At 47.7% G+C, this 13107-nt stretch overlaps 1 protein-coding gene across 6 annotated transcripts in view; it reads left to right on the top strand.

Moving 5' to 3' along the window:
- Myof (myoferlin) overlaps nt 1-13107 on the top strand; it is a 148396-nt gene that overhangs the window by 133176 nt on the left and 2113 nt on the right. For all 6 annotated transcript variants that reach the window (XR_015628477.1, XR_015628479.1, XR_015628476.1 and 3 more), the window contains 8 exon segments: nt 550-689; nt 2657-2745; nt 2832-2927; nt 6268-6409; nt 8743-8842; nt 10255-10445; nt 12198-12307; nt 12710-12857. Coding sequence is in view for 2 of the 6 variants with exons in the window: in NM_001354115.1 (NP_001341044.1) it covers nt 550-689; nt 2657-2745; nt 2832-2927; nt 6268-6409; nt 8743-8842; nt 10255-10445; nt 12198-12307; nt 12710-12857 (1016 nt within the window). In the remaining 4 variants the exon portion in view is untranslated.

Below are 13107 nucleotides of genomic sequence, written 5' to 3'. Positions count from 1 at the left end.
GATGGTCTGCCTGAGCAAGTGCACCATGCAGTGGGGTGCTGTCCTCTCACAGCCCTGCCATTCATTCTTCAGCACACTCGTCTAGGCTTTTATCTTCCTCCACACCCAGAAGAGAAAGGCTCAGATTGGATCCTGTGCAGAGGGCTGAGTCCCGAGTCCCAGGGTGATACTCATGTCATTCTAGCTGTGTTATCTTCCAGTTGAACTTGGTCATGTAGCCACATCTGACTAGTCACAAGGGAGGCTAGGAAAGAAGATGGTTGTGAGCCTGTACTACAGAAGTAAAAGCAGCCTACACTCACCCAATTCCAGCATATTCTGGTCTGCTATTGGCAGGCTACAAGGTGGCCATGAGCCTCGGTATGGAAGACCCATAGTTCAGAGCTGTTGTCTATTTAGCCCTTTGCAAGTCCACACTGACCCTGTACGTACTGGCGATGCTTGCCCATTTGTACAAAGTTTGGGATGACATGCTGCAAGCTGCTGAGAGCCGTCTGGCTGCGTCGTTCCCGATTATCTCTCCTATGCCAATGCCATTTTGCATTCCAGAGGCCAACAAAATCCTGCACCAGCACCTTGGAGCCCCTGAAGAGCGTCTTGCCCTCCATATTCTCAGGACTCAGGGCCTGGTCCCTGAGCACGTGGAGACAAGGACTTTGCACAGCACCTTCCAGCCCAATATTTCCCAGGTAAAAAAGGGAAGCCCCAAGCCCACTCCTCAAACACAGCACCAGTCACCGATGTGCCTGCCTCTTGAAACATGTCCGAGTACTTTTAGATGCACAAGAAACAGAAAGAAACTCAAACTAGCTTCACCAAAAGGAACCTGTTGTGCAGCTGTTAAGGGAGTCTCGGAAAATACTGATTACCTGAGATTCAGAATAAAAAGTCAGGGTCTCCCCTTGTCTTTGTCTTTGTTCCTGTTCCTGGTCCTAGTCCATCTCTCTTGCTGTTATTACTTCTCTATGAGTCCGAGGATGGCAGAGAGCTCCTGAGTCTTCAATTCTGTTGTGTATACCGGGGAATTGGTTGTCCCAGTGTGGCCCAGTTGTCTACCAATGGAGCAGCCAGCTGTTAGCAGAACAGCTGCGCTTGGCCTCACTTGAGGCAGAGAAGCCGTGCGAGTGTAGAGAGCCAAGGAAGCTCGAGCACAGTGCACAAACTATAAGTCATAGGGCATGATGACGGGGTGGAGTCAACTCTGAGAAAATGGGGCCCAGTTCTACAATGAATGAGAATGAAAAGTGAGTGGCCTTAATGACATTGTAGAGAAGGAAAGCAAGACACATTAAATGACAAATTAATCCATGTAGAAGCCTGGTCCATGTCCAGACTGTCCACAGAGGTCTGGGGTGAGGCCAAGAGTGTGGCTTTTAATACATACCTCGAGGGACTCTGATATAAGTAGGCAGGAACTCACAGTTCTACAAATATTAATCTACTAGAAACAAATACCATCAGTACCTGCTATAAGACTATAACGTACTTATCATTCAGAAGTGGCCACGGCTTGTAGGTAATTTTTGTCACAGCTCGCTTTTACCTTGTGCTACATTTCAATTTCTTCTTGCTCCTATCCTTCTTCTTTCTACTCAAAGCCTATTCATCCTCCTCTCTTTCCTCCCACCCATCAATCATAGATGGAGTCTCAAGAGCTGACAAAGTAAGGAAGATTTCTCCCTGAGAAGGTACCAGCCAGCCTTTGCTTCTGCCTGCAGTCTGTGGCTTAATCTTAGGAGACGCCTGGATGCTTAGTGTCCTGCGGTTTGCCTGATGTATAGTAGAGGCCCAAGCCTAGAGATCAGTTGGAATAGAGTCAGCCTCATAGTAAAATATATTCCCTTTCAAGGGTTCCAGGTAATTCATCCTGATCGCAACGCATTAGGAAGCCAATCCAGTGGTTTCCTTGGCAAACTTCTCAAAGACCAGTCTATGTTTGTCTAAAGGCAGAGTCCACACGAGATCCAAAAATAGAGTAGAGACTATAAATTGATTTGAATGGTAGGATAGTGGGTTGTTTTTTTTTTTTACTGGCATCCATAACCTGTCTGGAAGAACATTCCAGTGAAGTAGACAGGCTGAGTCTGTACTAGTCAAAGATCAGTGTAGGGCCTCCTCAAGATGGCTGCACAAGTGTCAGTCCAGCCCCCGCTCTTCCTCTCATGTGAGCTTCTGCTGGGGTGGTGACATTGCCTACACAGGGAATCCTCACTGTTTTAGCTCTCCTCAAAGAACTGTGTTGTTTTTCTTTTATAAAGCCAATTGCTATTTTGTTTCTCTGATTTCTTTTAAGCACTTGAGGTAAGTGGGAAATCTGCTGGGGTAGAGACTGTATTGGATACACAATTTGACAGTGGATAGAATGGGGCACCAGGGGTAAGGGGACCAGTTTTAAGTCAGAGAGAGGGGGAGGGACAGAGAGAGACAGGGAGGGACAGAGACAGTTTGCACTAGCAGTTAGGTTAGTAATAGGAATACCCTCCTTTGATTAATGAAGGCCATTTTAGACCAGGATACAAATGGCTGAATGCAGCTCTTGGGTGAGAATGGAAAGTGAGTGGCCTTAATGACATTGTAGACAAGTCGCCAAGAAAAAGGAAAAGCGTGGTTTCTCCCATACGTGATTCCAGCCTTCTTTCCTTTGTGTGTGGTTTAGGGAAAACTTCAGATGTGGGTGGATGTCTTCCCCAAGAGTCTAGGACCACCAGGTCCCCCTTTCAACATCACTCCCAGGAAAGCCAAGACGTGAGTAGACCTAACACCATGCTTCCCTGCAGGGGGATTCGGTCCAGGAGCAGAAGAGGCAGACTTTTAAAATGTGCGTGTTTCAGGTACTATCTGCGTGTCATCATCTGGAATACCAAGGACGTTATCTTGGATGAGAAGAGCATCACTGGGGAGGACATGAGCGACATCTACGTCAAAGGGTGAGGATAGAAGACAGAGACTCCCCACACAGGGGACAAAGCAGACCTCCTCTTCCCGCAGTTGGCAGTGTTCGAGGTGCCCACCAATGTTCTCGGTTACCGGAAGCTACTGTTTACAGTGCAATCTGTTTATGGGGTGCCAGGAAAGCTAAACGCCAATAGGGCAGTGGAGAAAAGAGGAAGTCATCCAGATTGTGCTTATTATAACTCTGTTATGAGCAGAGTTTTCCCTGGCACTCCTCGGCCATGTAATTCTTTTCCTCTATGATATTACAGACATCTAACACCAAAAGCCCAGTAAAGCTCTCAGACTTTCCTTCCTGTACATTGTATCAACACTTGCCAATGCTTGTGAAAAGTGGGGTATGCGGACAGGCTTTTAAAAAAAAATAACGCGGGGCTGGGGATTTAGCTCAGTGCTAGAGCGCTTACCTAGGAAGCGCAAGGCCCTGGGTTCGGTCCCCAGCTCCGAAAAAAAAGAACCAAAAAAAAAAAAATAACGCATCCCGCCCCCACATCTGCTGAGTGTCGCTATTCAATATATCAAACTTATTATCTCCTTGGATAATTCGATTCCAGGTGGTTTGTGTGTGGATGTTAGTTTCTATTATGCTGTGATCATAGATTCATGGGTGCAAAGAATGGTCCTGCATAGGGGCTCAACTACACAGCCAGAACCGTATAGCGTTAGAATCCTGGCACCTTCCACACTGGTTAGGGGAAGTCGGGCGCTCACTGTTAGTCATCTGTTCAGTGGAGATAATGACAGTACTTCTTCCTGGAGATAACCAGCAGAGTCCACCACCCCAGGCATGTGGGCTAGCACTTGGCAGCTGGTGTGCATTACGTGGGTGTTAGAATTATTGTGATTCCACACGGGCCAAGTTCGTCCTTAATATACAGAAGATAAGGCGCGTTGAAATGTAATGTGTTCGTCAGCGAGAACAAAGTCTCCCCCCTGATCCCTAGCGAACCTCAATCAAGACGTAGTTACAGACACAATGACTATCATTTAGACTCACTGTAAGCTTCATCAAGTTCTTCATTATTATTTGTCGTTTCGGGACATCATTACCATTCCCCAAGGAAAACTAATCCCGGCTAATTATAGCTGTGCATATTTATTTGACTGCTATAAGAATTTTTTTTTTCAAATCAAGGGAAACAACCTCAAGCTGTGACGGGCTGAGAGGAAACTAATACCAGAAGAAAACTCAACCTAATGTAACTTGTAGAGCTGCAATTACAATCTGAATACCGGGACTGCGAGCATAGCTCGGAGACTGAAAGCTTACCTTGCTTGAGGATCTGGGGTGTGGTTAGTTGCTTATTAGTTTCTCTTTTAGATAGGATTTTATACAGTCTGGGCTAGCCTCAAACTCCCCATGTAGCCAGGGATGGCTTTGAACTTCTGATACCTCCTGCCTTTACCTCCCAAGTATTAGGATTAAAAGTTCAGGCCACCATGATATTCTGTCTGGGATTTTAAGCGCGCTAGACGAATACTGTACCAACAGAACAACATCCTCAATCCCTAGGAATCAGGGTTTTGTTCTCCAGAGAGGGAGAGGGAAAAGGAGAGAGGAACAGTTCTCAACACAGCATCTGAAAAGGTGAATGAGGTAAAAGTACAGTGTCTAGCATGACACATGTTAGTGTTACCTATGAAGTGATACATGCTCACACACAAGCACCTGTATCGCAAGGTTAGGGCTAGGGTTAGGGTTAGAGATCTTGGGTCAGGTGATGGTGAGGTTTTAGGGCTGGGCCAAGAGGTCAAGTTACCAGGTTCATATTCAAGGTAGTGATCAAAAAGAAGTGAGGTGGGACGGAGGATGGAGGGGATTGTGGTGGAGAAGGAAGGGAAAACTAGGGGAAGGGATGAGTCCAGGGCTATGGGGACGTTCCTGAGGGTCTGAATCTCAGACACCCAGCCCAGGAATCTTCATCTAGTCAATTAACTAGCGACAAAGGATGCTCTGATGGTTGACTCTTGAGATTGCTCTTACCACTAACAATAGGACTTAATGTCAGCAGATGGTGTTGCCTTATTCTTCAGAGGAGACTCTCAGTGGCACACTTTGAATTAGACCAGCCTGGGGGAGTAATACTTCATTCCGTCCATTCCTGGCCACATGAGCTGCTATGAGTCTCGCCTCAGCTCTGAAGTTCTAGTTCCTGAAACGGTGGCTGGGCTGTTGGGAGAGATGGAATGACACTAAGTTCATAGGTAAAACTTGTAAGCCCGAGTTGAGGATCGGCTTCCCTGAGTGACAATCTCAAACGCTGTCTGAGAGGACAGGTGGGACCTGAGACTTCTCTGTGGATCTAGGAATCGTTACTTTTCAAAGCTCCCCCGTGTGGCCTGAGCAGCCCTCCCACTCTGCTCATTGAAAAGTATCAGTTTCTTTTATCCCTTTGTTTTGTTCTTCTTTGAAATTTGCTTTCAAGACCAGGTTTCTCTGTGTAGATTTCTCTGGCTGTCCTCGAACTCCTCACTTTGTAGACCAGCGTGGCCTCCAACTCAGAGATCCACCTGTCTGTCTCCCAAATGCTGTAATTAAAGGTGTGTGTCCCACCATGCCTGGCTGAAAAGTAAATTCTTAGTTTTAAACCAGAGGCAGGCAGATGCAGCGGCAGCTTCCTTCCGCACACCATTCATTCCATCAACAGACGGTTTATCTTATATCCACTGGGAGCCAGGCACAAGCAGAAGAGAAGGTTTCCAGCGACATCAGTTAAGACGCTTTTGATGAGTGGAGTGTTCTCAGCTCGGCATGTGGAAATTACAGCTTGCCTCTTCCTTGCTCGTCTCATTAATGAGATCATAGTGACTTTTGAGAATAACAAAAAAGGAAGCTGCAAGATTACTTGCTAGGTGCTCCTTTTTGTTTGCTTAAGTAAAATGGGTGGAGGGAAATGCTAAAATTTTGAGCTAGCTTGCATTCGTTGAGCCTACCAGCCCCGATGACAGATGCTAATGAGTCATAGTTGCGAAGCCCAAAATCAGAGCCAGCAAGCTGCAGCTTACCCAAAATAGAAGCTACATTGTTGATGATATTTTCCAGAAAATTTCACCTTAGCCCTGCTAACTACAGTCTAAAGGGTTTCCTGCTTTGGTTTTAAAGGAATTCTATTTTATTTGGCTCTAAGCTGGGTTGGATGCAACCGAGTGCCTCCCCTTCATAAATCACCCCTAGCCTGCGGATCACTGGACCCTGCCCAGAGAAATCGCATCACTTTTGCTCTTCCCCGCCCCCACCCCCTTAATCACTGCAGTTTTGCAGTTAGATCCCTTGTCAGTCACAGCGAGCTGAGTCTGTTTGCCTCTGCTTTACAGCTGGATTTCCGGCAGCGAAGAAAACAAACAGAAAACAGATGTCCACTACAGGTCCTTGGATGGCGAAGGCAATTTTAACTGGAGATTTGTTTTCCCATTTGACTACCTCCCCGCTGAGCAGCTCTGTATCGTCGCTAAAAAAGTAAGCCCTGAAATATGTGGGCGGGATGTGGACATTTCAGGTCTGCACGACTAAGTCAGAGGAGGTCAGGGATGCTTGGGACCTGGGAGGTCACTGACTCCAGCTCCCTTTTGGCACAGACCAGGAATCTGAGACCCACAGAGGGGTAAAGCCTTGCCCATGGTCACATAGCTATGACAGGCATTTGTTTGCCTATTTAGGGCTATGAGGAATGCGGCTTCCTTTCTGCTAAGCGATTGGTGGCAAGATGAGAGACATTATAGAACAAAGGCTTTTGTATCACCACACACACACACACACACACACACACACACACACACACACACACACACACACGTGTGCCTTACGGAACGAATAGATGGCTATTCTCCGCCTTAAGCCAAACACAAGCCAGATATTAAAGGTGAAGTGTCCCTTTCTTGCCTCCCTTGTTAAGCCTCGGCATCTGTGTTCCCTCACTCAGAAACACTTCTAGGAGAATTGAAGGCCCCAGTGGACTTAATTAGAAAGACGTTCAGTTACAGAACTTACACCAAAAAAAAAAAAAAAAATGTGATTTATTGGTTCCCATTCCTAGCAAGTCCAGGGTTGGCTCATTTTAAGGACGTCTGGAGCCCGTGGAGAAGCAATGTCTTTGGAAGCTAGTTCCACGTTCTCCTCCCTCTGCTCTCTGCCCACCGTGGACCTCACTTCTAGGCAGGCTCTTCTCTAGAAGAGAAAACATGGTAGCCAGCATCCCACGACATCACCTGTATTCCCAGCAAACCTCAGCACAGACAGAACTGTGCCAGGATGACACCAGCGAGCATTCTAGGGTGTCTGTCTATCTAGAGGCTTGTGTCCCTCCTTGAACCAAGCACTGTTTCCCAGGATGCCTTGCTCAGGCCAAGCGCTGCGCAGCCAGAGATGGAGTCAGTCTGTCTACACTATCCCACCCCAGCCCCACCTCAACCCCACCCCTGCCCCACCCCTGCCCCGCCCCTGCCCCGCCCTACCCCGCCCCTGCCCCACCCCTGCCCCACCCCAGCCCAGACAGTACCAACTGGGGAAGGAAAAGGTCTCCTATGAAAGCCTGGGGCCTGCAACCTAGGTAGACAATCCTATGATCCCAATCGGTGCCCTGCCCCATTCCTGCCTTTCACACCCCATCAGCCATTTCTATTCCATCCGCTCACACCATCTCCCTACACCTACAAAAATGCACCCGTCCTGACTCCCAATTGCCCTCTGATATCCTCCTTTCTATGGCTGCTATAGCTAGCAATTTGCCTGTGATGAGTGGAATGGAGTCGACAGGGAAATAGGGGTTTGAGAGGGGGATACTTTCCAAAGGTTCAGAGGCTCGAATGGTGTCTAACTGTGCATCCTTTCAGAGGTGAAGCAGAGCAGGACAGAGGTGGGGATATCTGGGGTCAGAGAGGACCTGGAAGATGGTTACTTTTCCTGTTCATCCACATCTAAGGTTAGACCTCTCCTCACTCCCTCAGTGGTGCTTAGAGCCTGACCCCACACATAGGACAGCCAGGTGAGGACTATCTGGGCGGGCTTTCCAGAGCCTTAGGAGCTCTAGAAAGAGAACCCGTCCAAGAATAGGAAAAGTGAGAACTGACCCCATGAGCTTTAGAATTCCCAAATCACTGGGAGAATTCCTGGTCTGCCCAGGCCAGAGGCACTTAGGTATAACTGGCTGTGGAGGTTATTATTAACTAGCCTCTGGGCCAAAGCAGAAACTAGAAGTGGGAATTTGGTCCTCTGTGTATCTACCTTCAAGGTGGAAGGAACGGAGGGTCTTAGGTGGCCACAAGTCTGTGAAAGTTCGTGGTATTTTTCAAAAGCTAAAAATTTCAGGACATTTTAGAATCTGTACTGAGGCAAGAGTAGAACCTGAGCCCCAGATTAAATCCACCGTATGTAGAGTGAAAGACTGTCAATCAAACCTTGGAGAATGGGGTGGGAACTTGCTCAAAGGGATAAAGACCCAGCAATGACACCGTGGGCTGGCCTAGAACACCAGCTTTAAGACAGTCACAGTGGTCTTCAGGGGAAAGCTTAAGCTCTCCCCACCCCAGGAGTGGCAGCTGGAAGTCACACTGATAGGAATGTGGTGAGAAACCTGGTGTTTAGGGACTGCCTGGGACAGTCCTTTTTGTCACACAGTTGGTGGCCTTGGGACTACCTGGGGAGCCGGATGGCCTTCCAAATATGTGGAGAGAAGGGTTAGGCTGTTCCACAGGGTGTGGAGGCAGAGGCCTCAGTCTCAGTGCTGTGTCTATGGCTAAAAGTAAGGTCTGACGGTGATCGTATTGACCTCTTCGTGTCTCTTCTCCTTGTAGGAGCATTTCTGGAGTATTGATCAAACAGAATTCCGAGTGCCCCCTCGGCTGATCATTCAGATATGGGACAATGACAAGTTTTCCCTGGACGACTACTTGGGTATTGCTTGCCTTCTAGTCACCCCTCTAACGCTGCACTTGGAATTAATTGCTGAAACCAATTACAATTTGGAAACAGTTTCCTAACACCTGTAATGGGGGGAGGCAGGGGATGTGTCCCTTGATTGGGGATCCTCCAAGCTGTGTGGTCTGCTTGTGAATGTCACCCCTTTTCATGGCCCCTGTTCACTCTTAAGGCCTCATTAATAAGCTAGAAAGGCAAGTTTTTGGCTTGCCTAGCATGAAACAAAGTCATGGGCTCAATCCTCAGGATTTCATGAACAGGGAATGGCGCTACATACCTATAACCCCAGCACTGGGGAGGTGAAGACAGGAGGCTAAGGAACTCGAGGTTATCCTTGGCCGAATAGTGAATTAGATGCCAGCCTGGGCACAGAGAGATTGCCACAGCTCTGCCTGCATTTCCAAGCAACCTACCTTCTCTCTCTTCTTGGTACTTTGGAACTATTTTCACCAAACCTCTCCTCACTCTCACCAGTTACTAAGGTCACCTAGAGCCTCTTTGTCATCTCCTTCCTCACACTTTTCTTTTCCCTCAGCCCACCCTCCTCAGGCCCTGAGGCTCTCAATGCACACACTCTACCTGACCCCTCCCCTTCTTGGCTTGCTCTCTCTCCCTTCCACATCTTAAATCCACTCTTTCCTGGAAAGTCTCCTGGCTCTTCTGCAGTCCCCTGACCCCAGTGATGCATACACTGCACTTGAGCTGAGGGTAAAGTTCGACTTTCACCCATCACCAAACTATGCGTGGCTCCTAAACCAGGGAAAATAACCCAGCCTCTCCTCCTTCACAGAGACCCATATGAAACTATTCAGGGGCTGGAGACTTAATGCCTCCTTCCTAGCCACAGCAGAAAGCGTATCTCTTCAGACACCCTGATGCTGGCTGGGATTTCTCATTCCCTGGTGGGGCTTTTCTGTTGTGTTACGTTCTTTAAAGATCCCGTTCCTGGGGTTACTCCAGGAGAGAGCTGTACCAGAATGGTTCCAAGGAGCATGGTTCCCATGCCTCAAGCACCTAATTGTCCTTCCCGCAAGACAATGACTTCTACTAGTACCTCTCAAATGCAGAGGCCTGGGTTCAGTGGAAATTTTTGTATGTAGATGTTTAATCACTTGGGATTTATAGCGGAACTGTTTATGCTCGTGTCTTTGAGAAAGGAAGCATGGAGTCCTCTGCGAGACACTGAGCAGTGGATGGCTATTTCTTCTGCCATCTCCCATTCTATTAGGAAAGAATTTAAACATCTAGCATGATCCCTTTTGCTAGCTCACCCATCACCTGTTCAAAATCACTGTCTGTTTCCTCTGGACAAGAACATTCTGTTCACCCAAGAACAATGGCTAAGCCACTTGAAACTTATCTGGATCTCGTGTTATGTTCTTGGCCAGGTTTTCTGGAACTCGACTTGCATCGTACGATCATCCCAGCCAAGACCTCGGAGAAATGCAGTTTGGACATGATTCCAGACCTCAAAGCCATGGACCCTCTTAAGGCTAAGACTGCTTCTCTCTTTGAACAGAAGTCCATGAAAGGCTGGTGGCCATGCTACGCAGACAAAGATGGCTCCCGCGTGATGGCTGTATGAGTATTTCTAGTTGGGAATCATGTCTATTTCTTAGGAGTAGATGGATTCCAAATAAGACAAGACAGTGATAAAGATAGAAGACACCATGGGCATGAGCTTGAAGTTGGGGACAGGCATGACTCGGAATGGTCAAAATCCCAGGAACCAAGTGGTGGTATTTGTATTCCCTTAAGGGTCCTTTACGAGGAAGTTACTTTATGCTGAGCATTTACAGTAAGAATCAGAACCCCTCAGGTGAGCTTCTCACACCTTTAAGAGAAGAGGGTTAGGGTGCTGAAACAAAACCCATATTTTATAAGCATCTTGGAGAATTCAAAATCAGCTTTGTAAAGAAACAGCAGGTCAGGTCGCCATGTTATTAATACAACCTCGTACAGTATGGGTTGTTACTAGCTAACATTTGTGAACCAGGTAACATGTTTCCTCTTACATGTGTGATCTCGTTTCCACAGTAGCTTACCAGTCCATATTAATTGCTTATTAGTGGAATTTGATATATTGAATATTAGCATGGTAATGGCTTATTAGTGCAGTATACTATGTACTGATCAAATTCCACCTCCCTTTCCTATCTTATCCACCACGCACCCTTTCTAGTCTTTTGTCTGCATGGGGGGAGGCTGTAGTGCTTTTACATATGAGATCATATGCTCATGTCTGGCTAATTAATCCCCAGAAGTTCTTCAGGAAACTGTTGATGGTGACCTGTCACCATAGAGTCTAGTTTTCTCCTTATTATTGGAATCTGCCAACAGACCTGTGAGGTAGACTGAACCCTTGTTTTGTGGATTGAAGCAAACATGAGAGATAAAGCCCTTTGCAGGGTCAGGCATCCAGTTTCACCCTGGAGTAGAAACAGAGGTGCTGCCTGGGCCCCTTCACGTAAATAAATCCCAGTGCCAGGTTTCCCAAGTTACTGAGGACTTAGAGGGCTTTTCTAGGTCCTAGGATGTCAGCTACAACTTAGTGAAGGCTGGGTATAAAAGTTGGAATGTTGCCTGCTGTGTCGACACACCCTTTAATCCCTGCCCTTTGAAGGCAAAGGCAGGCAGCTCTTTGTGAGTTCGAGGCCAGCCTGGTCTACATGGTGAACTCCAGGCCAGAACTACATAGTAAGACCTTGTCTCAAAAGAAAAAAGTTAGGGTGTTAGACCTCTTTTGACCTTAGCATCCCCTTCTGCAAATGGAGACAACAAGTTTCTGTCCACACAAGCATTCGTTGCACAGGTTACCCACACAGGGGGCCTCCCTGTGAGGATACACCAGGCAGGGACCTATCTGCACAGGAGCAGCCTCCACCTGCTCACCGATGCAGCTAAGACACCTTGAGTTCCTACTAAGCACGATCTGGGCTGCACACTGTAGGGCTGAGGGATAAGCAAGAAGAAACATGGCCCCAACTCTGGGAACCTTTACAAATGCCCAGTGTTGTTCTTAGCAGTAAAGTTACAAAGGAAGTGAGAAGGAAGGCAGGGAGATTGATGTGCGAGGGCTGAGGCCACAGGGATGCTGAAAGAGGGGAGCCAAAGGAGGGGAAGCAATTTGTCCTCTCGGTTTCCCACGTGGAGTCGGTTTAGTACCGCATGGGAGGGGAAATGTGAAGAAACCTCTGGAGGAAAATTGGAGGCAATCTAAGGATTGTTTTACAAGAATAAAAATCGTGGCTCGGGGAATATTCCTTGGGTTGAAGTAAAAATATTTGTGAAACGTGATGTCATGTGTTTAACCTGTTCTGCTTTACTGAAGGGGAAAGTGGAGATGACACTGGAGGTCCTCAACGAGAGGGAGGCCGACGAGAGGCCAGCCGGGAAAGGGCGGAGTGAACCCAACATGAACCCCAAGCTTGACCCACCAAAGTGAGAGGCCTTCTTTGTTCTCCATGTTGTCTGCTCCCCCAAACACCTGCAGCCCGAAAGCCCCCTTCCAATTGGTTTAATGGGCTGGATTATTGGCCCTCTAATTTCGTTCTTCATGGTGGGCTGTGGGGGATGGAGTGGTAGGGGTCGTGGTCTCATTTTAACTATTCCGCTTCCCCATTAAACCAGAGTTTGGAGTCCTTGGCATCTCGGAAACTGGTGTGGGGACCTAAGCCGCAGCAGAGACTGGGAAGGTGTTAGGGCATATTAGAAAGGGGAGGCTGAAATTGATAGTTGAATTGTATCTTGTCCCAAATTGATGAATTCACTATTCCTGAACTGCTACGGTCTGGTAGATAGTCCTTCCTGAGTTAAGGAGAAAAACTATTGCTTGCGTTGCAGCCGACCGGAAACCTCCTTCCTCTGGTTCACGAACCCTTGCAAGACCATGCGCTTCATCGTGTGGCGCCGGTTCAAGTGGGTGATCATCGGCCTGCTTCTGCTGCTCATCCTGCTGCTGTTCGTGGCTGTGCTCCTGTACTCGCTGCCGGTATGACGCCCCCGAGCCTTGGCCTCTGCAGCCCGGTGGCACCACATCCACTAGGCAGCGACCCTGCCGTAACCCTTCTTCCTCTGAAAAGTTTAACACAATGTCCGATGGTAGAAGATACATCCTTAGGCCTTAACGGGTTACCAACAGTTATTATGTTAAAAACGAAACAGAACAAAAACAAACAAACGAACAAAACAAACAACAACAAAAAGCCACTGGCTTTGAGAATTCTCGGAGAAAGTCCCTA

This window comes from Rattus norvegicus, chromosome 1 (genome assembly GCF_021556685.1).
Source record: "Rattus norvegicus strain SHRSP/BbbUtx chromosome 1, alternate assembly SHRSP_T2T, whole genome shotgun sequence".
Taxonomy (NCBI): Eukaryota; Metazoa; Chordata; class Mammalia; order Rodentia; family Muridae; genus Rattus; species Rattus norvegicus.
This window is presented reverse-complemented; position numbering and strand designations above follow the sequence as displayed.